The sequence below is a fragment of the Carlito syrichta genome, unplaced genomic scaffold (genome assembly GCF_000164805.1).
Source record: "Carlito syrichta isolate Samal-C Ts95f unplaced genomic scaffold, Tarsius_syrichta-2.0.1 Scaffold273658, whole genome shotgun sequence".
In the NCBI taxonomy this organism is placed as follows: domain Eukaryota; kingdom Metazoa; phylum Chordata; class Mammalia; order Primates; family Tarsiidae; genus Carlito; species Carlito syrichta.
This window is the reverse complement of record NW_007217754.1, coordinates 333,092-360,286: the sequence shown is the minus strand read 5'-3', so window position 1 is coordinate 360,286 and position 27,195 is coordinate 333,092. Positions and strand designations below refer to the sequence as shown.

At 37.4% G+C, this 27,195-nt stretch overlaps 1 protein-coding gene across 2 annotated transcripts in view; it reads left to right on the top strand.

Moving 5' to 3' along the window:
- The first annotated feature begins 1,591 nt into the window (after positions 1-1,591).
- The window catches only part of MARCH1 (membrane associated ring-CH-type finger 1), a 108,410-nt gene continuing 82,806 nt past the window's right edge, over positions 1,592-27,195 (top strand). Inside the window, exons 1-2 of one of the 2 annotated variants that reach the window (XM_021709688.1) lie at positions 1,712-1,902; positions 2,174-2,938. In XM_021709688.1, coding sequence (XP_021565363.1) covers positions 1,712-1,902; positions 2,174-2,938 — 956 coding nt within the window. Of the gene's footprint in view, positions 1,903-2,173; positions 2,939-27,195 lie in introns of both variants that reach the window. The other variant, XM_008052367.2, reaches the window with a different exon arrangement.

Below are 27,195 nucleotides of genomic sequence, written 5' to 3'. Positions count from 1 at the left end.
ACTCATTTTTCTATAAGATTGATCAATTTTTATTTCTTGATTTGTGAATGATTTCTGAACACTAAAGAAATTAGCTATTTGGCTATATGTGTTATGAAATATGACAATATTTATAGCCTTTAATTTTTATCTGGGATGATGTTGGTACATGAGTATATGTCTTTCTTTCACAGAAAATAGAAAGATATTTATTTGATTGTTTGCTTGTCTGTTTATTGAGTCATGATCTCACTCTGTCACCCAGGATGGAGTGCAATGGCATGATCATGGCTCACCATAACCTTGACCTTCTGGGCTAAGGTGTCCTCCTGCCTTAGCCTCCCAAGAAGCTGGGACTAGAGGCATGCACCACCCCACCTGACTAACTTTTTGATATTTTTGCAAGAGTCGAGATCTTGCTATCTTGTCCAGGCTAGTCTTGAATTCCTGGGATCAAGCAATACTCGAGATTGTTAAATTAATCAAACATCTGCAATGTCTCTTTCACCTTGTAAGAAAACATATTCCTTATTTCCAAAACTTAGAATGAGGAGACCATTATTCAGCCTACTATATCCTCTTTGAAATTTTTTCTGACCTCTTGAGTTAGAATTAGTTTTTCCTTCTCTGAATCCCACAATCATAAGAATATATCTCAAATATGGGAATTTTTTGAATGACTTTGAAATTGGGGGTAATCTTCCTACCTTTACTGTTGTTTCCTTGGTGACAACATTGTGTATTTCATCAGTGCAAACACTCAGGCCTGGATCTGAACCAAGGGTGGTTTCCTCCCATTTGAAGAGGGAGAAGCTGTATTGTGTGTATTGTGGTGCCAGAGTAGATAGTAGACAGCTCCAGCTGTCTGCTCTTCCACCTACTAGTGAGAAGCAGCCTCACTTTCTCAGTTTCTGCAATTGTAACATGGACATAATTATAATTATTATTACCCATTTACCACATAGCCTTATTGTATTAATAAATGACTATATGGAAATGGCTTAGAACAGTGACTAGCATATAATATTCACTCAAAACTGCCAGATCATTTGTACTTCCCACTTGTGAGAGCTAATAATAACACAAAAAATTATCCCTATGTTCTAGCTTTTTATTTATCGTCATTATCTATATTAAACAAAACAAATTAAAATCTATTTGAGTGAATAGAACGCTGGGTTTCAAAGGTAGAAATTTACTGAGATGTTCTCAACTGGGTACCAGTAACCTAAATGGTTTTAGGTTTCTTATTCTCAGACTCAGCATGGCTATGGGATTAAAAGTTATGAAAGGTCAATTGTGTTGCAATGGATAGATCTTAATTAGTTTTGATAATGAAATAATAGCAACATCTGCAGACTTTTAAATATTACAAACCATTTTCAAATATATTTTCTTACAGGTCCAGGCAGTACTACTAGCAGTCTAATGCTATTTGATCATTTAGGCTTCCCAGATTATCATCATCCTGATCACATAATAGCACTTTAGTCCCTTCTGCCATAAGATCTTCAAGTGCTACTCATTTGTTTCCTAAGCAAATCGAGCTATTTCCACTCAAATGATTACAGTAAATAGAATAGAAACTTGTGGAATCATCTTCCTCTCTCACAAATGAAGTAACAGCAAAACAGTACAGCATCTCAGCTGTTCCAAGTTCCTCAAATAAGTTTTACTTTTGCACAACAAACCCTCTAACTTCCTATATTCTCTGTGCTGTGTTATGAGCAACATGACCGGCAGCCACGTTTGTTGTAATTTTTTAAATATGTGGAAAAAAAACAAGATATCAACCATGTATTACCTTAACCAAGATGCCAAATTATCTAACTTGTTTCTCCAGGCAAGCAGTCCAACAACAGGAACAGCTCCCAGAAGTCAGTCAAGGTTGTCTGTCTGTCCATCCACTCAGGACATCTGCAGGTAAGCACTGAGCAAATGACCTTACCTGGTATATTTTAGATTGGTATTTGCTGTTTTTTTATCTGAAAATCTGTGGCTTTTGCTTCTGCTTTACATTGTCCATGGACAATTTATAATGGCTAAATATTTTTCATTTAGTTCATTTTCTTCGGTTGGTCTTTATTTATCAACTTCTGGTCCATGCTGTCGTTTTCATCTTTCTTTCTCTCTGTTTTTCCATGGCTTTCCTCTCCATTCCCATTTCCCATCCTTTGCCTGCTGCTTTATCTAGATCTTCCATCTTGCATGACATGTCAGAAGAGTCATTTGAGTACTGCACCCCTGTCATGGTGCTGGGCCCTGCTAGGAAGGAGTCTGGTAAGAAACCGGTAAAACAGAGACCTAGGAGGAGGAAAAGGGTCTCTGAGAGATATGAGCATGCAGAAGAGCAAATAAAGGGGAGAAGAAGTGATTTTCACCTTCAGCTCCCAAGTTCCAGATGGAGGGAGCTTTATACGGATTCTTCAGATTCATCTTCCACAGATGAGAGTCACTGGATTCAGGCAAAGAGAAGAGCCCAGGTTAAATTCAGACTGTCGAGAAGAAGACGGAGAAATAATAACAAGCCTTGTGAAAATTTTGATGGCTCCTCTTCTCCTGATGGAATTGAGCTTGGTGATTTGGGATCCAATGGTAAAAAGCAAGAAGAACTGACTGAATGTGAGAACTGCTCTTTAAATCTCCGCAGAGGAAAAGGCACAAGATACCAAGAATGTGGCCCTTCTCTGACTAGAGGATCCTTTGATATTAAGAGATCCTCAAGGAACCATGAGAACAGCAAAGGTAGATATCACCACAGAGATCCTCAGCTCTTGCAGAGTCTTAGGCCGAATGAAATAATAAAAAAGAGACTTTCAGAAACAGATTCCAGTACTGAAATCCTGGCAGTTACAGAAGGCAGCAAGTACGTGGATGATGCGGGGCTCCAGGTGCATCACCTTAGCCAGAAGCCTCCTGTCACCTGTGACGATGAGTCTGATAATTTAGACGTGTGCAGGTCAGTCACTATGGAGAAGGCTAGATGTCTTCCAAATATACTTCTTCTTGTTATGAGTTAGGTGTGTGTTTGACACCTACTCTTAAAACTTAACCTGTTGTTTATACTGTTGTTTTTCTGATTGGATGTAAGGTGATAAAACAAGAAAAGATAGGTATGAGAAGAATAATGCAAAAGTATCCATGGATTTGAAAGCTCTTACAGAATAAAATTAGATTTCTCCCTTCCTTTCTTTTAATTCAATAATGATTTATCCTGGTAAAGGGAATAAGTCAGTTGAGTCTTATATTCATTCCGGTTAAGACAATGTGGAGGAATTAAGAGTGAGTGTGCCACTGTAGACTGTTCAATGCAAATTTGGTGAAGTGCTGGCCGCTGACAAAAGATATTCAAGGCTTGGGTTCTTTAAAGTCAGAGTTTTGTATCAGAAAAAAAAGAAAGTCCTCTGCAACTGACTTTAGTTTGTTCTCCAGTTGTCTGACTCAGCAGGGTAATTCAAGATTGAAAGGACACAGAAACAGGTCGTGGACAAGTCCAGTGGAGTTGCTGGAGTCTTTAGGGAAGGGGATCACAGTAACTACTGATAATCATATACTGAAAGATTTCAACATGTGGCCATTTTATACGTATGAGATTTATTTCTTGTATTTTTCACCCAACAGCAAACATTTTCAAAATACTTTATGTTAAAAATAAATATAGGGCTATTTATGCTAGAATGTATAAGTAAGACAATTTTAAAACAATTGTTTTATATGTGTTCGTATTACATACATGTCACTTGAGCTGTTTGGATTCTGTTTGGGAGCAAGCCAAGTTTTCATTGCATGATGCTCTGTTGATTTGTTTTGCTTTATACAAGTAGAAGTTACTTTATAAAGCATGTATGCATGTTTCATGTGAATTACGTGACCAAGAAAAGGCTGCTCATGGCCATTCAGGGCAGAAGCAAAAGGAGAATTAAGTTTTGGGTGTGAATAACAGGATGATTATTTTCTCTGAACTTTTATAGGACAGTCATTCATAAAAGGCTCATTCACTTATACATTCAAGTATCTGTTATGCATTGGGCTTTATTCTAGGCATTGAAAATATAATAGTGAATAAGATTTTATAATTTCTGACATTTTAGAGCTTATGGTTTAATAGAGAACACAGACACAAAACAAATTAATCCACAGTTAATTAATTATAATCACTATAAGAAATATGAAAGCACATAAAAAGGAAACTTCACCTATTCTGGGAAATCAGAGAAAAATTATCTGAAGAAGTCACAACCAGATTGAAGCTCACAGAAATTGGTCAGGACAGAGGCAGGGAAGACCATCCAGGCAGATACTACACTAGCAGGAGGAAGGAGGAGGGAAGGAGCGAGGCAAACCGGGGAGCTGAGAGCCTGCTGCTGGGTAGATGTGGTGAGTGGGCAGATGGGTGTGGAAGAGAGGAAGGGACAGTGGTGAGGTCTCTGCCACACACGGCTATGTGCAACATGATCAGGGACTTAAAAGGGATTTACAAGGAAGTAACAACATAGGATTTATATATTAATGCAAAGTTTCATAGTCTCTAGAATATGAATTATATATACCTTTGCTGGAAAATCAGGAAATGAGCTAAACCACGCTTTCCGGTCTGAAAACTTCGGACTTACAACCATCTGTTATTCCCCAAATCTAACTTCCAACATAATTTAATGAAAGACAATCGAAGAAGCTATTTGTAGGCTTAGTGGTAATTGGAGAAAAAAGTAATGCTTGCAATTAAAGTCATAGTGACTTGTTCTTCTAACTTAAAAGCATTGTTCTGGAGGAACACTTTCACAGACAGGATATTTAACTCGGACTTCTGTTAATGAAAATGAGATTGATGGACCTATTGGTATTATTTTCTGCTGTGGATTATCATCAAAACATACCAACCAAGTGAATGTTATGGGCAGCATATTATACTAGGTGCTAAGGACAAAAAGTGGTGAAAGACTTGTTTCTTCCCTTATATGGTCTCTTGTCTAAGTGGTAGAGACTGAATGCATATCCAAAAAGACAAAAGTTATAGCTCAGGGTGAATATAAGAAAAGGAATACTGCAGGATAGGAGGAAAGAAAAATTGCTGAGTCAGAAACCTCTTTAAAAGAGGAAGGACTGGGGCTGAGAAAAACAGAATTTAGACTAGCAGAGATGCATGGATGGCATCCTAGGCCCAGAAGATACCACTAGTCCACAGGGATGAGGGGCTGACACCGTACACTTACATATTTTACATGAATATGTGTGGCTAGGTTGGAAGGTTTGCATAAATTGATGACAAATGGATTTTTGCCAAAAGCAAGACTTTTTGAGGAAAACATACATTTTATTCTAAGGTGTTTGTTCTGCAAATCTGTTTTCAAACTTCCTCAGTGGACCTCCTCAGTTCTAAGGAAGTTGCCTCAAAAACTGAAAGGGATCGTGTTTGCCTGAGCCTTTCTTCAACCAGAGAATCTTCAAGATTATCTCTCTTATATAGTGAGGTTTTAACACTGCAAAAAATAACACAGAAAACTTTACTACATTCTGTAAGCTTGATGAAGAGTCACATGCCCAGCCACCACCATCCCTGAGGGTACTCTGAGAATGGCACCAAGACTTTGGAGGAGCTGGGGGTGGAGCATCCTCCTGCGAATTAAATAGGATACTAGGATGATGACAAGTGGAGGAAAGGGAAGAGCAATGGCAAATGGACATTCCACCAAGTGACCAGAGACCATCTTAGAGTTTGGATTTGGTAAGAGTATAAGACAGAGGAATCAATAGTGACTCCAAATCTTGGAACTTTGAATGATAGTAAATGCTGAGGTTAATGAACAGAGACAGGAGAGGTCAGAGGCAAGTTGATTTGGGAAAGACATGGTGAGTTCCATTACAGGCAGGCTGTTTGTGGTTGCAATGACAATCCAGGGTCAGCTGTCAAGCAGACAATATGAGCCGTGTTATTGAAATTCAGGAGAGCAGTCAGAGCTGAATGCATATACTTTTTAAGTCATTAGTAAACTATCTGCAGTCCAACACTAAACAATTGCATATGTGCAATTCTTGTTAACACAATGTGTTAGCACAGGGCAAAAGTACAAAAGATAGTCCACATGGAGTGCCTTCTCAAGGCCAGGGCCAGGGAGGACATAGAGATGTGGAAATCCTTCTGAAGGAGGCAGCACTGATACCTAGAAGATGAATTAAATCTCCTGAAGAGGTCATATGTAGGAGGAAAGCCTCCCAATAGGTGCAGCCCAAGAACCACGTTCTCCAGGCAGGGAAGAAGATGATCCCTGAGAGAAGCAGCAGTTCCTCTGAATTTTGCCCCCTGCTACTTCAGACAGGCACAAGCAGGACCCTTCTCAGCCACAACCACAAAGCGGAAGGAGCTCTTAAACCCGCCTTCCTTTTCTGTTCCTGGCATTTAGTCCTCACACAGACACTCCACCCTCTTTCTCAGTCTCATCACAGCCTTATTCAGAGAAAGTGCCTCTATCAGCCGATAATAATTGAGCGGGAATTTAGCTCCCCATACTGTTATACCTCCAGTAATGTCCAGTGGGGAATGTCTTTGCTTTTTTTAATAAAAGAATTATATTTAATTTTTAACAAACATAAATCAGATTATGTTAGCCCAAGATTGAAACTTTTCAATGACCTCTAAGTTGCCCTCTGTGGAAAGTGCAAAATCTTTTATCTTTACAAGTCCCTGTATGATCTATCGGATCTGCTTTTCCAGCTTCAACACCAATCATTAACCATGACCTGTCTACACTGGTCTGCTTCCAATTCCTTGAAAGTGCCCAGGCCTTTCCCTTTCAGGGTCTAGAATGACTTTACAATAACCCCTAAGCCCTTCACCAGACTCATTCTTAGTCATTCTTTCTGTTTAAATGTCATTTCTTTAGGAACACCTTCCTGACCTCCTAACACCAGGCCTGCTGCAAGTCAATTTTATAGCATAATTTGTAATTGCTAAAATATAGGTATTATGCAATAAGCTACCAGATATATTCATGGCTGTTGCCAACGGGCAATGTCTTGCAGATAGAACATGCTCAACACATGGCTTTTGAATGAATGGCTTTTGGGGAAAATAGAATTTTCTAAAGGAATAATTCTTACTGTGTGAAACCAAAGCATGAAGTGTTGTATGCCTCACCTCTAGTAGAGCCAACATGTAAAGACTATTTCATACCAGCAGTTCTAACATCTTAGCGAACTTCATTAACTAGAAGACTTGTTAAAATATAGATCATGGGCCGGGCTCGGTGGCTCAGCCTATAATCCCAGCACTTTGGGAGGCCGAGGTGAGTGGATTGCCTGGGCCCGCAGGTTCGAGACCCACCTGGGCAACTTGACGAGACCTCATCTCTACAATAAATCAAAAAATTAGCCGGGCGTGGTAGCGCGCGCCTGTAGTTCCAGCTACTTGGAAGGCTGAGGCGGAAAGATCGCCAGAGCCCAGCAGGTCGAGGCTGCAGTGGCCAGCAGCGGCCACTGCACTCCAGTCTGGGTGACAGAGTGAGACTCCAACTCAAAAACATAGATAGATAGATAGATAGATAGATAGATAGATAGATAGATAGATAGATAGATAGATCGATCACGGGGCCCATTCGTAGAGTTTCTGATTCCCTTAATCTGGGCTCATGAATTTATATTTCTTAAATGTTTCTGGGTGACACTAATGCTTCGGATGCAGGGACCACACTTTGAGAACCACTGGGTTATGGTACACATGGCTTAGGTGGGAAGAGAAAGGAGAGGAAGGAATCGAAAGGATAAGTTTGGGAAGTCAAATTATGAGTGTACACAGTTCTATATCACATTCCCTTGAGTGCTGACACAAAGCATTACTGAGTTACCTTCCTATGCTTCTAACTATCATACCAGCACAGTGCGGGTTGTGTCATGAAACCCCAGGCTGACAAAGGCCTGGATTTCCCAGAAACTCAGATGCCATGGTGTAGCTGTCACTTCCATGCAAACCCACTTCCACAGGCCAACTACCTCCATTTTTACCAGTGAGTTCACACATTTCCTGAGTTTTCAATTTTTGACTCTTATTCCTTCTACATTTGATGTGCCCAATCTCCAATGAAGTACCATCATTTCTGCCTTCAGATTTGGTTTCGCCTGTGCCTTCTTTTTCATTCTTGTTCTTCCATTCTGGTCCTTCTCCATACTTTCCATTCCTTCCACACACACCATTTTGCCTACAATTTTGGTCTCGGCTTTTCTACCAGGTTAAAATTGACAGAACCCATTCAAATGAGCCTAAGCAACAAAGGGATATAGTAACTGCAAAAATTGTAAAACCAGATATGCAGATGGCTTCAGAGACTCCAGAAACTCAAACAATGTGGTTCTCTCTCTTTCTCTCCTTCTCTCTGTGTTGTCATTTTCTCCAGTTGCAAACAAATATCCTAAATATTAAAGAGGGGAGAGATAGTATGGCCAGAGATGTAGCTTCAAGCTTACACTTCATCAGCAGAGTCCTAAAAAAAAAAAAGAGAAAAGTTCTCTTTAAGCACTTAGGCATGAAACCCCAGCAAAGGCATGTAATTAGCCTGCTTTAGGTCACATACCCATCTTTGAGTCAATCACTCACACCAGGGGAATGGAAAATTGTGCTTGGACCAAGTCCTTAGGTGGGAAGTCTGAATTTAAAATACAGCTATCTGTAACCCCGCTTAAATCTTATGGATTGGGGAAAGGACATTTTAACGCAAAAAGGAAAGCATCAGTACCAGAAGAAGTGAAAAATATAATTATGAGCAGGAAAACAAAACAGTAACATTCAGTTACACCACCATTAAATGCAGTTCTTCTTCCTCCGAAATGTCTTCTTCTTCTCCAAATGCTCTATTTAGTCATGCTTCAATATTCACCTCATTTTTATTTATTCTCCTTTATGAAGTTTTTCTAAACTAGTCTGGTCCACAGCGATCTTCTTTCTTGGAATTCTAATAACTTTTCTAGTCCATGTCACATATCTGATACTTAATTCTTTTCCAGTTTCATGTGTGTTAGTTCTCTTTTCCCTGTAGAATAAGTTCCTTGAAGATAGGAGTCATGTCTTACACCCATTCTGTGCCTTCCACCATACTCAGAACAATTCTGGCATTCCACACAGTGCTTTTGGAATGGCTTTCTAATCTGTGATTGCTAAGAGAAGAGACTTGTGAAAACCATTCAGACAATAGCAATAATTGGGTGGTACAGGGTAAAACAAATAAGGAACTTTGAATTCCATCAACGGTTTCTTTAAAAGAGGAAGAGCCCAAAGATAAATGATAATTTCTTGTAATGTTCCAATTCTAGCTTGGAGTGAATGGTGAGTTTGAGGATTTAGTTCATAGTATTATGCTATACTTTTATATACATTACACATATTCTCAATTTTTATTAAGAAAAAATTTTTGAGGAGAAATTGGATAAGAAAATGATGTTTTAAAACTCTATTTTGTACTTACTTTTATCTTACAAGCCGCAATAACTTTAAACTAAGTGTAGGAAGGGGAATAGAGAAAATTTCCTAAAGCTCAAAATGTTCATAGCAGAATATAACTTTTCAAGAACAACAAGATCATGCTTTTTGACAAAGCACTAACATTTATAAGACTGATTTAATAACTTTTGAATAATAGGCCTGAGCTCCTAAAATAATTGTTCTTAAAATGGGCCCTTCTACCTCTATCCTCATATCTGTATATTTATTCATTCATCCATTTATATATCAAACAACTATTAATGGAGAATATGCTCTGTGTCAAGGCAATGACTTAGACGCAGGAAATAGACAGTAATGGCCCTGTCTTTCATGAATTTATATTCCAGTTAGTAAGACCAATAGTTAATTTTTTAAAAATTCATGAATGATGCAAAGGAACACATTGAATCTAGTAGAACAAAGTCAATTTCCCTGAGGAAATAATAACTAGGGAGAAATCCTAAAGGAGAAGTAGGACTAAGTCAAGTGAAGCAAAGGGATAACCTGTTCCAGGAAAAGGATGTGGCATGTATGAGCACCCAGAAATGAGTGAGCTATGATATGGAAAGATTTCAGTGTAGAGAGTTGGGGATAGGAGTACCAATCATGGAGTTTCTTATCAACCATAGTTAGGAATTTGAACTTTATTTTAACAACAAGAAGATTTCTGCAGATTTGTTAGCAAAAGAATGACATTCTCTGATTTGTGTTCTGGGAGATCACTTAGGCTGCTGTTGGAAAACATATTGGTGGAAACAAGACTGAAGTCAAAGGAAACCAATTAACAAACCATGGTTGTATCCCAAGGGAGAGGTGACAGTGGCTGTGAAAATAAAAATAAGTGATGGATTTTTAAAATATTTTGAAAGAAAATAAACAAGACCTAGCCAGGCTCGGTGACTCAGCCTGTAACCCCAGCGCTTTGGGAGGCTGAGGTGAGTGGATTGCCTGAGCCCACGGGTTCAAGACCCACCTGGGCAAATTGATGAGACCTCATCTCTACAATAAAATCAAAAAAATTAGCCAGGCGTGGTAGCACATGCCTGTAGTTCCAGCTACTTGGAAGGCTGAGGCGGAAGGATTGCCAGAGCCCAGCAGGTCGAGGCTGCGGTGGCCAGGAGGTGCCACTCACTCTAATCTGGGTGACAGAGTAAGACTCCAACTCAAAAGAAAAAAAAATAAGAAAAGAAACAAGACTTGAAGGCAAATTATATATGTATCTGCTCCCAAGTTTCTGATTTAGAACACAGGGTAGACTTTAACGGCATTTACTATTGAGATAAAACAAATGATTGAGAAATAAATTTTAAAGGGAAGGCTGAGTTCAGTTTAGGAATGATAGTTCTAGGTACAACACAAATATCCAAGCAGAGATATCCAGGAGGTAGATACATATAAGGGTTTGGAGTTCAAAATAAATATCTTGACTTTAGATGGAATTGAGGAAGTCGAGTGTATAGGTGACTGTGAAGAATTCCCACGAGAAATCTGAGAACTGAGAGGATGAGGGCATAAAGAACCCTGTGGAATAGTGTCATTTAATGACCCTGGAAAGGAAAAGAAGCCAACAGAGAGAAGAACAGAATGGCCAGAAAGACCAGCAATGTGTGAAGAAAAGAGAAAATGTAAGACATAGGAGAAGGGAATTCAGGGCCTTTTTTCTTTTTCTTTTTAATCTAGAGGGCCCTTGAGTCAAAGAAAGAGTGCTTAGAAATACAGAAAAGTCAGAGAATTTGTTGTTTATTAAGTTACCACAGAGAAGATAGGAAAAGATGAGACCCAAAGTGGAGAAGTAGAAAGTAAATGGTGGTGTGAATACAGGTAGATCTATAGATTTCAAGTTTTCTTTGATGACCTTTTAAGGGCATCTGCTCAGAGTAAGGGGGTTGGTTGCAGAATCAAACACCCAATGAAATTTGCATTTCAGATAAACAACAATTTTTCACTGGAATATATTATACTAAAAAAAATTCATTGTTTATCTGAAATTAAAATTTTACTGGGATGGATATCCTGTATATTTTTGCTAAGACCAGCCATGCAAAGTGTAGTAAGATAGACAAGCATTGCTAAAAGCCTTGTCAAGGTTGGCAACATGAGTTTATGGAAGCCAGGGACTGCAGGGAGTGTGATTTACCTCTGTAGTTCATCATTCAAATGTGTATGCAACCATGAAAGACAGCTGAACATGAATCTAAGGGAGCAGTCCTATGTTCCTGTTTCCACAGTTTTATGTAAGTATCCCCAATAAATCTGAAATTTAATTGCCAAGGAAACTGTGTTATATACAAAATTTGTAAAGTAAAATAACATTTCAGTAAGTAGTTTTGTCCTCAACATTTATTTAGAGAAAAAAAAGTACACTTCTCTTTACCTGAAACTTTCAGACAATTTTTAATCATTGGGAGGACTGAGTTCATAGATTCACCCATCATCTAGGTCACTTTCCCACCAGCTCTGTGAAGACCCTTGGAACATTAGCACATATTATCACCTATCACTTCCTTGAACATATTTCCGGAGCAAATTCTTTCTTTTCAGTCTCTAATTGTAAGAAAGTTCTTTTGAACATTTGATATTTAATATCTAATATTTAATCAGTCTGATTCCTTTTTCTTGCCTGTAGGTCTTAGATTTATATTCACCAAGAAATTGATTTTTTTTCAGCTTTTGTTACTTATTCTGTTGCTTCTCCCTATTACTGTTTTTTGTGCAAAAATGAGACTGACATTCTATTGTTCAAGTCCATTCTATGCATAAAAGATAAGCTGTTCGGTCTTCAGTGTTCAGGTGAGAAAGGTTACCCTTAGCAACCTAATAGGAAACATTCATTTCTATGAGGTAGCAGACTCTTAAGAAAGTTCACCAATGTATTATCTTCCTTATACTCTTGCCTTTGTATTTCTGAGTCTTCCTGGAACTAATAGCAACCCTCCTCCTGTTCATTTTCATAAAAGCTGAGTTGGTAGGAAATATAGGTATGAACATTGCTGATAATCTGCCAGAGGTGAGATTATTCAGCAGAGAGTCAAAAGGTCTCCCTTCCAACTCTTGCTTCTCTCTGCTTGAAGTTGTCAGAGTTGGAAAATGTAAAACGGCCCTCTATTTATAGGATGATAAAATAAGATGTGCATTGCTAATGAATACTTTCTAATATGATGCAATGTTTTAGAACTAAAGTCTTTCCTTGAAATGAATAATTTTAATCACTACAGTTGCCAGTAAAAATTCAGATTCACTGTATGCTACTGTACTTTACAGAATGAGGGTTTCTCTGACAAAGTAAAGAATATTGTTTATAACATCACAATTTAATGTTTTAAATGCTTAGTATTATTTCACAAAGCATTTATAATCAGTTATTTATGTTTTTATGAACAAAAAAAGAATTAAGACACTAGCACACAAAATTTATTTTAAAAACTTGAAAAAATTGTAGAAATGACATTTTATATCTTTATGTATTTTAAAGATATATCATATTCTTAGTAGGTAGTGTTTTATTTCTGATTTATTTCCATTTTGGAGATAAACTTTCCAACAGTGAAATGACAGTGTCATCACCTCAATAATACTGATTATCTTAACTGGTAAATTATTTTACATGACCAAAACCAAGTGAATTGATTAATTACCTTCTAATTTGACTAAACTGGTCACTCTGATTTTGGGAAATAGCATGTATTCTGAAGGTCAAATATTTAACACATACTTTTAGGTGAGAACAAAGAAAAATAGACATTTCCCCACTTACAAAACCATATTAAAGTAGATTTGAATATCAACCAGCAATTTTCCAATCTCAGAAAATTTCAAGCAAAAGTAGATAGAAGCATGACACTTATTCAGATGTATAAGTCAGTATTTACATGTTATGAGCCTATTGTACTGTGCTACATTTATCTTTTATTTGATAATTTCTAAGTTTGTTAAATATCCAGTCATACCAATGGGCAAAATATTAAATAAGAAGGGTTATTAATTGAATAGAGCTGATCTGTTTGCTTGTTTGTTTCAATTCAGGAGGTAAACACGTGTATTCATTACATGGACATATTGTGTGGAGATGGGGATTGGATCTCTCAGGTGGCCCATTCCCTATAGAGAATTGTGCCCCATAGGTAGTTTCTGAACCCGAACCACCCTCCCGCTTCCCTCCTTATTGATGTCTCTAGTGTCTATTATTTCTTTTCTTTTCTTTTTTTTTTTTTTTGAGTTGGAGTCTCACTCCATTGCCCAGGCTGGGGTGCAGTGGCATGCTCACAGCCACCATAGCATCGACCTGTGGGCTCCGGCAATCCTTTCTCCTCAGCCTTCCAAGTAACCAAAACTACAGGTGCATGCTACCACACCTGGCTAATTATTTTATTTTATTTTATTTTATTGTAGAGATGAGGTCTTGCCAAGTTGCCCGGGCTGGTCTCAAACCTGCAGGCTCAGGCAATCTACTCACCTCGGCCTCCCAAAGTGCAGGGATTACAGGCAGAGCCACCGAGTCTGCTATCTATTATTTGCTTAGCTCCCACATATGAGTGAGAACTTGTTGTGTTTAGTTTTCTGTTTCTGAATCAGTTTAATTAGACTGATGATTTCCAGCTCTATCTATGTTGCTGCAAAGGACATGATTTCATTCTTTTTTATGGCTGTGTTGTATTCCTTGGTGTGTGTGTGTGTGTGTGTGTGTGTGTGTGTGTGTGTGTGTGTGTGTGTGTGTGTGCGCGCGTGTGTGTGTGTATGTGTGTGTGTGTCACATTTTCATTAACCACTGATTGGTTGATGGGCATTTAGGTTGATTTCACATCTTTGCAATTGTGAATTATGCTGAGATGAACATGCAGGGGCAGACGTCTTTGTTATATAACAACCTCTGTTCCTTAGGGTAGATACCTAGCAGTGGGATTGCTAGATCAAGTGGTAAATCTACTTTTAGTTCTTTGAGAAATTGTCATACCGCTTTCCATAGTTTATACTAATTTACACTTCCACCAATAGTGTATAAGTGTTCCCTTTCCTCCACATCCACTCCAGCATCTATTGGTTTTTTGATTTTTTTAGTAATGGACATTCTGATTGGTTTAAAGTAGTATCTCATTGTGGTTTTAATTCTCATTTCCCTGATGATGAGTGATGTTGAACTACTTTCGTATTTCTTGGTCACTTGCATATCTTCTTTTCAAAAATGTCTATTCATGTCACTTGCCCCTGGGGTTATTTGCTTTTTTCCTCCTGATTTATTTGAGTTCTTTGTAGATTCTAGATATTAGTTCTTTGTCAGATGAATAGTTTACAAATATCTTCTCCCATTCTATAGGTTGCCTATTTGCTCTGTTGATTATTTCTTTTGCTGTGCAGAAGCTTTTTAGTTTAATTAAATTCCACTTATTTATTTTTGTTTTAGTTGCATTTGCTTTGGGGGTTTTAGCCATAAATTATTTGCTTAGTCCAACGTCCATAGGAGTTTTTCCTAGGTTTTCTTCTAGGATTTATGGTTTCAGGTCTGACATTTAAGTCTTTAATCCATCTCGAATTAATTTTTGTATATGAGAAGAGATAGGTATCAAGTTTCATTTTTCTGCTTGTAGGTACCCAATTTTCCCAGCACCATTTATAGAATAGTGTGTCCTTTCCCCAGTGTATATTTTTGTCTGCTTTGTTGATGATCAATTGGTTGTAGGAATTTGAGTTTATATCTGGATTCTCTATTATGTTCCATTAGTCCATGTATCTGCTTTTGTACCATTGCCATGCTGTTTTGATTACTACAGTCTTGGAGTATAATTTGAAGTCTGGCAATGTGATGCCTCCAGCTTTGTTCTTTTTACTTAGGATTGCTTTGTCTATTCTGGATCTTTTTTGGTTCCATATGAATTTTAGAATTATTTTTTTCTAATTCTGTGAAACGTGACATTGGATGTTTGATAGAGATAGGGATTATGGTGAATCTGTAAATTATTTTGGATATTATGGTCTTCTTTTCCAATTTGGATACCGTTTATTTCTTTTTCTTGCCTGACTGCTCTGATTAGGACTTCTAGTACTATCTTGAATAGTAGTGGTGAAAGTGGGCATCTTTGCCTTGTTCCAGTTCTGGGGGGAAATGTGTTCAACTTTTCTCCATGCAGAATTACGTTGCCTGTGGGTTTGTCATATATAGCTATTAATATTTTGAGGGATGTTCCCTCTGTGCCTATTTTGTTGAGGGTTTTTATCATGAAGGAATGCTGAATTTTATCAAATTTTTTTGCATCTATTGAAATGATCTTATGATATTTGTTTAAAGGATCACATTTCTTGACTTGCATATATTGAACACCCTGGCATCCCTGGGATAAAACCTGCGTGGTCATGGTGTATTATTATTATTATGTGCTGTTGAATTTGGTTTGCTAATATTCTGTTGAGGATTTATGTGTCTATGTTCATAATATTGATCTGTGGTTTTCTTTTTTTTGATTTGCCTTTTCCTGGCTTTGGTATCAGGGTGATACTGGTCTCAAAAAATAAATTAGGAAGTGTTCCCTCCTCTTCAGCCTTGTGGAATAGCTTCAGTAAAATTCGTACCAATTCTTCTTTGAAGGTCTGGTAGAATTCAGCTGTGAGTCCATCAGATCCTGTACTTTTTTGTTGGGAGACTTCTAATTACTGATTCAGTCTTGCTGCTCATTACTGCTCTGTTCGTGGATTCTATTTCTTCCTTAATCAAGGTTAGGGGTTGTCTGTTTCCAAGAATTCATTCATTTCCTCTAGATTGTCTAGTTTGTTTGCATAAAGCTGTTCACAATAGTCTCAGATGATCTTTTGAATTTCCATTGTATCAGTTGTAATGTTTCTTTTTCATTTCTGATTGAACTCATTTAAGTCTTCTCTATTTCTTAATTAATCTAGCTAGTGATCTATCAGTTTTGTTTGTCTTTTCAATTTTGTTTATCTTATTAATTTTGTTGATCTTTTGTATTTTTTTTTTTTTTGAGTTGGAGTCTCACTCTGTCGCCCAGACTGGAGTGCAGTGGCTGCTCCCGGCCACCAAATCCTTGACCTGCTGGGCTCCGGCGATCCTTCGGCCTCAGTCTTCCGAGTTTTTTTTATTTCAATTTCCTTTCATTCCGCTCTCATCTTTGTTATTTCTTCTGCTAGCTTTGGGTTTAGTTTGTTCATGTTTTTGTAGTTCCTTGAGTTGTGATGTTAGGTTGTTGATATGTAATCTTTCACTCTCATGAAGGTAGGCCTTCATTGCTTTAAATTTTCCTCTGAGCACAGCTTTGCTGTGTCCCAGAAGTTTTGATAACTTGTTTCATTGTTGTCATTCATTTCAAGGAATTTTTTAATTTCTATTTTATATCATTTTTGACACAAAGATCATTCGGAAACAGATTGTTTAACTTCTCCGTCTTTGGTTTCACAAATTCTTCTTAGAGTAAATTTCTAGCTTTATTCCACCATGGTCTGAGAAAGTGTTTGATACGGTTTTGATTTTTTTAATTTATTGAGACTTGATTTGTGGCCTATCATATGGTCTATCTTGGTCAATGTTTCATGTGCTGATGAGAAAAAAAATGTATGTTCTGTAGTTTTGTGATGGAATGTTCTGTAGATGTCTGTTAGTTCCATTTCCTCTAGAGTCCTATCTAACTTTTTTGTTGTTGCTGCTGACTTTCTTCCTTGATGATCTGTTTATTGCTCTCAGTGGAATGTTGAAGTCTCCCACTATTATTGAATTACCGTCTATTTCTTTGTTTAGGTCTAGCAGAATTTTTTTTTATAAAGCTGGGGACTGTGGTGTTAGGCATATATATATTTTAAATTGGATTGATCACATTATCATTATATGATAGCCATCTTTGTCTTCTTTTCTGTTGTTAATTTAAAGTCTGTTGTATTTAAAATGAGAATAGCGATTCCTACCCATTTTGGGTTTCCATCTGTGTGGGATATTTCCCCACCCTTTTACCTTGAGTCTAAATAAATCTTTGTGGATTAAGTGGATCTCTTGAAGACAGCAGATGTTTAGATTGTGTTTTTTTTTTTTAATCCCTTCTGCCTGCCAGGCTATATCTTTTTAGTGGAATATCAAGACTATTTACATTCAGAGTTAATAGTAATATGTAAGGTGCAAGTCTATTCTTCATACTGGTTGTTACTTGATTGCTTTGTTTATTTATTTTTTTATTGTGTTCCATAAAACCTGTTAACTTTATAATTTTCAGAGTTTTTCCACTGGTGTATTTTGACCTTTTGTTTTACTATTAAGAACTCCTTTAAATATTTCTTGTATAGCCAGCAGTCTAGTGGTGACAAATTCCTTTGGGATTTGCTAGTCTGCAAAGGAATTTATTTCTTCTTCACTTATGAAACTTAGTTTTGTAGGATACAAAATCCCTACAAAATCTCTGGCCAACAGTTATTTTGTTTGTGGAGAGTGAAAAAAAGGCCCCAGTAACTTTTGGCTTGAAATGTTCTTCTGAGAAGTTTGCTATTAGTTCAAATAATTAGTTATTTGATGCGTTTGTATTGCTTCTCTTAAAATTGTTTCCTTCACTTTAACTTTGCATAGCCAGATGATTATATGCCTTGGGGATGACCTTTTTGCAATGAATTTTTGGGGGTTCTTTGGGCTTCTTGTATCTGGATGTTAGATCTCTGGCAAGACCAGGGAAGTTTTCCTCCATTATTGCCACAAATAGGTTTTCCAAGCATGTTACTTTCTCTTCTTCCTTAGGAATACCTATGATTCTTAGGTTTAGACATTTTACATAATCCCATATTTCTTGGAAACTTTGTTCCATTCCCTTGATTAGTTTTTCCATATTGCTGTTTGTTTAGGTTAATTCAAAAGGTTTTTTTCAAGTTCCTAGATCCTCTCTTCTGCTTGTTCTAGTCTGCTGTTAAAACTTTCTTCTGCATTTTGTACTTCCCTAAATAATTCTTTCATTTATAGATTTCAGCTCCTTTGTTTCTGTTTGTTTTTAAGGTGTCTATCACTTTGGAGAATTTTTCATTCATGTCCTAAACAGTTTTTATCTTTTAATTTATTTATGTTGGTTTTCAGTTTCTCTTGAAGTTTCTTGACAAGTTTTATCATCAACCTTTTGAATTCTATGTCTGTAATTTTTAAAATTTCATTTTGATTAGGGTTAATTGCTGAAGAGTTGGTGTGATCCTTTGGGGATGTTGGAGAACTCTGTTTTTTCATATTGATAGAATTACTTTTCTAGATTTTTCTCATTTGGGTAGATGATTTCTTCTTATTTGAGGTTGGCAGGGGGCTGAAGTAGGCACTGTAGGGTTTCTCTGGTTATATATAGCCTTGGTGTGGTAAGTTTCTCAACAACCATTTGTGGCAGCCCTGTGCTGTGTACCTGCACTGGATCACAGTGTCCTGAATGGCTGGAGTGGCTTGGAAAGTGGTGTTAGCAGGGACTTGGGATTAAGCCTTCTCCAAAACTGAAGTATTGAATCGGATGTGGTTGGCTGTACTGACCTCGTGGAAGAAAACCAGCTAGATGGTGGCTATATGGTTTCTTCTTCACAAGTGTTGCTCCAAAGAAGTATACAACCTGCCTAAGTCGAGGGTGGGGTCCTGGGGATTTCCCAAATTTTCTGTCTGTTTTGAACCTTTGAGGAGTAGTATAGGGAAAAGGAGATGGAGTACTCTTCAAGTCAGCACTCTTAACTGCCCCAGTGGGGATTAGAAAGGAGTTCTAGGCCTCTGGGGTGATGCTGTTGTGCAGAGTAGGCCCAGAAGACTTCACAAGGGGAATGAGAGGTTGCTATGGCCACATGTCCCAGCCAGCTCCACCTTGGTTTTAGGCAATCTGCTATCTGGATGTCAAGGTGCAGCCAGCCTCAGCGCCTCAAGTATTCTCAGGCAATCCACCCAACCAGGTACTGTCTACAGCGATGGATTTTGCCCTTGGGGCCCATCCCCTCACAGGTTGGCTGGAAAGCAGCCACTTACCCCACAAGGGTTGAGTTCCTGGAAAATGGAAGTTGGAGCTGCTCAAGACTTTTTTTTCCTGCACCATGCCATGGCAGAGTACTGCTGTGGGGAAGGCATTTTCCCATAAGAGAATAGGGACCCACAAGGATCAAGGGACTCTGCATGTTCATAGCAGGAGCACAGAACTCCTGAATTCCCATCACTCACCTTCACCACTGTGTCCAGAGGTTGTGGTGGAGCATGGTGGTGCAGGCAAGAGTTCAGCCAGTTCCAGACCAGATCAGTTGCTTTTTTTTTCTTTTTCTTTGCTCTAAGTGATTATTATCTCACCTTTGGAGACTTGTGGGGCATGCTGCTGGATTTGTTCCTCCCTGAGTGCTGAGGAAACTCTATCTTGGTTTACTCTGCTGGAGAAATTGACTCTGACTCATGTCAGCCATCTTAATCCCCTCCCCTTTATCTACTTTTTAATTTAAGAACAATATGTGCTCAAAATTACAGTTATATTGAACTATGTGCTTCCTGTAATGAATTGATATCTGTTTGGCAATATGAATTTCTCATCTGTTTCAAAAAATAAAAATAAAATATTATTTCACTCCCACAAATTCATTTTTAAAACTGTTGTGTGAGTATTAAATTGAGATCCCTTATATATTTATGCAGATAGAGAATAAACACTGTGTATAAACTGCTGAATATTGGATACAGTGTTTTTTGCTACCAAATGATGATTTATATGTGAGAATTTATTTATAGCTTAAACATCTCCATTTCTAATTACCACATTTAGATTCTCATCTTCCTTATAACCATTGCAGCATAGTTATATATTTATTTCCCGTCTTCTGCAGTTGTCTCATACAGTAGGTAAATTTAAATACCAGTATCTAATTTGGTTCAGAAATTAAAATTTCCCTGCAGCAGCCTCAGCAAATTGTCTTTTGTTCACAGCACTCTGACAGTCTTAAACACAGCACAGTGTTCTCCTTCCCACCTCTTCAGATGCAAGAAGGACTCCAAGAGTGTACTAGTTCTGCCCCATTCACTTCAAAGTTTGTGTACTCCTGAAGATGCCATAATATTGAAGTTCCTGTGTTTGGAGATAGAGCTTACTTTTGACCTTACACTGCACACTTTCTCCATTCCCTTAAATTTGTCCAACAAGTGATCTTCAAAACCTAACTTTTTTCTTGAATGGTTCTTCTGAGCCTCACCTTAACAAATTCTGATGTTTTTATTTGGAAACTCTTTGATCTAAGTTAGATCGTGACTCTCTGAGGGTGTAACCAAATTAAAATAATTTGCCACACTATTAGATAGTAACAATGGGGAAGATAAAGGAGGAATGGGGGAAAATAATAATAACCAGAATGAAATAGAAGCCATATACACTGTCAAAATGTCCCATGCATTGGAGAAATCCTGGCTCCAATCAGCATTCCAAAGGCTCAGAATTCTACCAGCTGGAGCTACACAGAAACTGAGAGATGTCTCACATAGTGGTTCTCAATCTGGGCTGCATGTTAGACTTGTTTAGGAAGTTTTTTGTTGTTGTTTTTAAAATGCTGCCAGGACTCCTCAGATACCTTTGTAGGTGGGGCTTCAGCCTGGGTACATTTTAAAAAACACTCCAGGTAATTCTAATGAGCAACAAAGACTGAGAACCACTGATTTTTAGCACAATCTTAGGTGAAAAAAAATTGATGCCCAGAAGATATATAGATGGATATAGATATAGACGAAGGTGTAGGTGTAGATAGATAGCGAGAGATAGAGGAAGGGTAGAGGTACAGTGAGAGAGAGAGAGAAAAAGAGAGAGGAAGAGAAAGAGAGAGAGAGAGAGAGAGGAAGAGAGAGAGAGAGAGAGAGATGGCGAAAACCATACTGTGGACAGGAAGTCCACTTGGCAGTGCTTCTATAATCTGGACACACCAGAATGAAACGTGAAGGTGAGCAATGGGTGCTAATATATTTCCTCTCAGCTCCTGAAGCCATCTAAACTTCAAAACAGTGGTTCCCAAACTTGACAACTTTACTGGTGGAAATAGGCAATACAGTTGCTTTTAACAGCTTTCATCTTGGAATAAACCTCAACTGTCTCATCTTATTGGTACAGAGAATTGCAATTCATTTTAAAATGATACTATAAGGGTGACAAAACCCTAAATCTATGATTCTCAGAGTAGAATCCCTGCACTAGTAGAATCAAAATCCTTTAAGAATTTGTAAAAAATATAAACTATTGACCCCAACCCAGACATATTGTATCAGAAACTCTAGGAGTAGAACTCAGACATCCAGAACTGGCCCTCTATGTGAGTCTGCCGCATGATGAAGTTTGAGAACCACTGAAGTAGAATACAGGTAACAATTCAATCAATTGTGGTAGAGTATGTTTATACTGCAATGGTAGTAAGCACAGGGTGCTTGACAAAATAAGGACAAGGAAGCTAACACAAGTTTGTGCAAGAGGGAAGCAAAATGCAAAGCAAAACAAAGAAGATGCCTGTATTTGCTGATTTTCTTTTTCCTTTTTAAATTATTTGACATATTCAATATACACATATACATACATACATGTATGTATATGTATATTGTATATATACATGCACACGTATGTACCTATATTGTGTTGATGCATAAGTTCGTAGCATTTTTCACTTGCCCATGGAATGCAAATGTCACATGATGGTTAACTGGTCACAGTTCATCACAATTGACAGTTCTTGGGTTGACTGAAGTGGAATGTTGTGGATTAAAGCATTTAAACTGTCTTCATCAAAGCCTGATGGTCTTCCTGAACGTGGAAAAAAACTCAGGTCAAAGTGACCCTCTTTGAAATGACAAAACCATTTTCTTGCTGTACTTTCCCCAGTTGCGTTCTCCCCTCACACAGCACAAATGTTTTGAGCCTCCTCTGTTAAACTCAAACGGAAGAATATGTCAGAAGTATTCTTTTTTTTTTCCACTTACGACTCTAACATCTTTAGGCCACAATTAGCAGTAGCTTTCTTTCTTTCTTTTTTTTTTTTTTTTTTGAGTTGGAGTCTTCTCACTCCGTCACCCAGGCTGGAGTGCAATGGCACACCCACAGTCACCACAGCCTCCACCTACTGGGCTCAGGCAATCCTAAGTAGCTGGAACTACAAGCCTCAGCTAAGTAGCTGGAACTACAAGCACATGCCACCATGCCTGGCTAATTTTTTTATTTATTGTGGTGATGCGGTCTCACCAAGTTTCCTAGGCTGTTCTTGAACCCGTGGGCTCAAGTAATCCTTTTGCCTCAGCCTCCCAAAGTGCTGGGATTACAAGCTTGAGTCACCACACCCAGCCAGCACTAACTTTTTTCAGATCTGCAAAAGCAAGGCATATTCACAAGCACAACACTGTCACACCAAATGACAAACAATAAACTCCCAGCACTGCAGTGTTGCCACGCCAAAAACAAATGCTACAAACTTATTCATCAAAATATATACAATCATGCCTTATAACAGCATTTTGGTCAAGGACATATATGTGTAGGCCTGGACTAATGTGTGTTTGTGTCTTCATTTTTAATGAAAACATTAAAAGTAAAAACTAAAATTATTTTAATTAGAGAAAGCTTATAAAATAAAACTAAAATGAAAACAAATCTTTTGTATAGCTTTACAATGCATTTGTGTTTTACACTGTTATTACAAAAAAGTCAAAGTTAAAAAAATTTAAAAGTTTATGAAATTAAAAAGTTTCAGTAAGCAAGGTGAATTTATCACTGAAGAAAGAAAAAATAATTTTGTAAATTTAGCGTAGCCTAAGTGTACAGTGTTACTCAGCATTCACTCACTGACTCATCCAGAACAACTTCCATTCTTGAAAGGACCATTCATGGTAAGTGCCCTAGACACGTGTACCATTTTTTACATTTTATACTCCATATTTCACTTTTCCCATGCTTAAATATGTAAACACTTACCATTATGTTACAATTGCCTATAGTATTCAGTACAGTAACATACTGTGCAGGTTTGTAGTCTCAGAGCAATAGGCCACAACACACAGCCAAGGGGTATGGTAGGCTAGACCATCTGGGTGTGTGTAGGTGCATTCTATGTTGGTCACACAATGATATTGCCTAATGAGGCATTTTTTAGAATGTATCCTAGTCATTAAGGGACATATGATAATATTTCATGATGAAAAATTTTGATAAAGAAAGAGAAAGGTCAAAAGGTGATGATAACATGGCAGGCATTGCAAAAGGCTCAGTGGACAGTGATGAGTGTCTAGCAAGTTCACACAGATTTACACAAGTAGGCAGTTGAAATGGGAATGAAGCAGTTGAAGATACCCCTTTCGATAGCAAATAACAGGGCAATGTGGTTTTATCTTCTAAGAAACTACAGCAGAATCCCATGTACCTGAATGGAATATCTGAATGCACATAGTTGCATTGAATATAGATGCACACCATGACTGACATGAAATATGTTGTATACATTTCAAAACCAGATAACATGAAATATTCCTGACATATTGGTATATGTGAAGAAGGAGGGGAGCAGACTTTTCTGTCCTTGCAATGAATAAGTATACTGAGTTATAAAATGAAAATTCCTACTCATATGGTTAACACCTGCAAGTTTATATTTCTATTAAAATATAAATGACAGTAGGTGGAAATCCTCTGCTTATATATTTCTATTAAAATATAAATGACAGTAGGTGGAAATTCTCTGGTTACCAGCTAACCAGGTGTTATGAAGGTTGCTCCTGAAACTGGACAGGAAAGAGATAGAACAGCGATTCAACACTTCCACTTCCTAATAATAAGACATGGCGATTTTCCAACTTGTTCAATATATTCATCTATCAAATTTGTTCATGAATTTATTAATTTACTAGGGAATGAGAAAAAAGAAAGTGAAGTTGAATTAGAAAATATTTTTAAGTATTGTACATTTATTTTCATATTTTATTGATTATTACTTTATAGTGGTTACTATAAGGAAAATTTAAAATAGAAAAAACTATCATCTATAAACTTAATTAACTGAAGAGGTAATCACTATTTAAATTTTGATTTTTCCTTCTAATCTTTTTCTAACTATTTAATTTTTAATTAGGATTATACTGTTTTCAGTTGTCTCTCAATGTCAAGATTTAAAGTTTATTCACAGCTTTTGAAGAACAGAACCTATTATAAAATACCTTAGTGGTTTTTGTCTAAGGGAAAATTTTATTCTGTCAAGATTCTGAATAAATAGACTTTTGTGGGGCTTTTTTTTTTTTTTAATCTCACTCCATCACTCAGGCTGGAATACAGTGGTGTGATCATGTCCTACCACAGCCTTGACCTCCTCGACTCAGGTGTTCCACCTGTCTCAGCCTCCCAAGTAGCTGGGAGTACAGGCACACACCACCATGCAGGGATAATCTTTTGATTTTTTTGTAGAGACAAGGTTTCATTATGTTGCCCAGGCTGGTCTCAAATTCCTGAGTCCAGGTAATCCTCCCACCTCAGCCTCCCAAAGTGCTGAGATTACATGTGTTAGCCACCACTCCCAGACAACTTTTATGATTAAATTTGTATAAGGCATTTTCATTTGGTTTCATAAAATTATACTCTGTTTTATTTGAGAGACAAATTATTCGGATAATTAAATGATATAAGGATGATTCTGAATTCCCTGCTCGCTAAGAAAATATAAATTAGAAGGAGGACATAAGGAACCACATTTTTAATTACATATTTGTATATTTCTGCTGCTATTTGGAAATATATCTTTGAATCTGATTATTCACTGAAGTATCTCAAATCCAACAGAATAGTAGCTCAGAGAATGTTTGAAACTAGTCCTTTCTCCTTTTCAAAATCACTGTCTCCATACCATGTAACCAAATTAAAAATCAAATTATGAGCTTATGGTTTTTTAATGGTAACTGTAGGGACAAACAAGTGCCCAGAGACCCTAGATTCATCTTGAGCAGTGTCCCCAGGAGCTTAATCAAAAGCCTGAAGTCAGCAGAGCCTGTTCTCTTCTCCCCTCCACCACAGCTCATCCCGCTCTCCTTTCCCAACCTGTTGCCTCAGTTCCACCAACGTGACTTTTACAAACTCTCTTCTCTTTTTGTGTGCTCACACTATCATGCTGGTTTGTTCTCATCACTACTGGCTTTGACTATTACAATATTTTATTTCTTTTTAATCTAACACCGCCAGATTAATCTTTCTAATAATCTTAATTTTTTTTTTTACTAGTCAAAGACTTTATTTCTTTGCTTTTCATTGAGGTAAGGACATTTAATGTGAGATCTGCCCTCTTAATAAATTTTTGGTTTACAGTACAGTATTTATTATTAATGACAGGTACAATGTTGTTCAGAAGATCTTGAGAACAGATTCATTTTGCATAATAAACACTATGCCTGTTGAACAACTCTACACCTTCCCCTCTCCCAGCCCCTGTCAGCCACCATTCTACTCCAAGCTTCTTTGTGTTTGACTATTTTACATAGCTCATGTAAGTGGTATCATGCAATATTTAGTCTTCTGTGGCTGACTTATTTCACTCAGCATAATTTCTTCAAGTTTTATCCAATAAGCATCTAATCCTATATGATAGGGAGGACTTCATTCTTTATTGAAGTTGAGAAATATCTTATTGTATGTATATACCACCTTTTCTTTATCCTTTCATAAGTCAATAGACATTTAGGTTGTTTCCACATTTTGCCTGCTGTGATCATGGGAGGTCAGATATCTATTTGAGGTCCTGATTTTAACTCTTCTAGATAAATACTCAAAAGTGGAATTGCTGGATCATATGATACTTCTATTGTTAATTCTTTGAGAAACCGCCACACTATTTTTCTTAGCGACTGCACCCTTTTACGTTCTCGACTGTGTACAAGGATTCCAGTTTCTCCACATACTCGAGAACTCTGCTTATCGTGTTTGGTTTTTTGACGATAGCCATTCTAATGGGTGTGAGTGCTATTATGCTGTAGTACTGATTTGCATTTCCCTGAGAATTAGTGATGTTGAGCGCCTTTGCATATACCTGTTGGCCATTTCCATGTTTTCTTTAGGGAAATGTCTAGTCAACTTCTTTGCCTGTTTTTTTAAACACAATCTTAATTTTTTACTTAAATTCTTTCGTAGGTGCCCACTCCAACTGAATACAATTAAAGCTCTTTCTGTGTGTGTGTGTTGTGTGTGTGTGTGTGTGTGTGTGTGTGTGTGTGTGTGTGTGTGTGTTGGCATGGGGTGAGGAAAATCCTAGGCTCTCCATAATCTTTATTTACCATCATGACTTCTCACTACATTCCTACTTAAACTTTTATGCTCCTTTCAAACTTGACCACATACTATTGCCAAATAACCTGGTTAGTCCACCACTAAGCCCGGCTAGAAAAATATTGACTAAAAATATCTTCCATACCTGGCATATTCTACCAGCATCCCTCTCCATCTACCAAAACTCTATCCAGGCTTCAACTCCAATTCATATATCACATCTTCTGTTGGACCTTAGCCCCATTTTCACTCCCCAATCTGTAGACATTTTCCCCTCCCTTGTGTAAAGCAGCACATAATACAACACATATCACATTTTCACTTGAATTCTGACTAGTTCTAGTTCAATTTTCCAAAATGTAAACTCTCATAGAATAAACTCCTTGAAGGACAAACTCTGAAAGATATTCATCTTTATGCTTATCACAGCACCTTATCAAACTGTGCATATAGTGCATATGCAACAAATTATTTGTTTAGAAAATGAATGAATGAATGAGTAAATGAATAAATGAATACAAATGG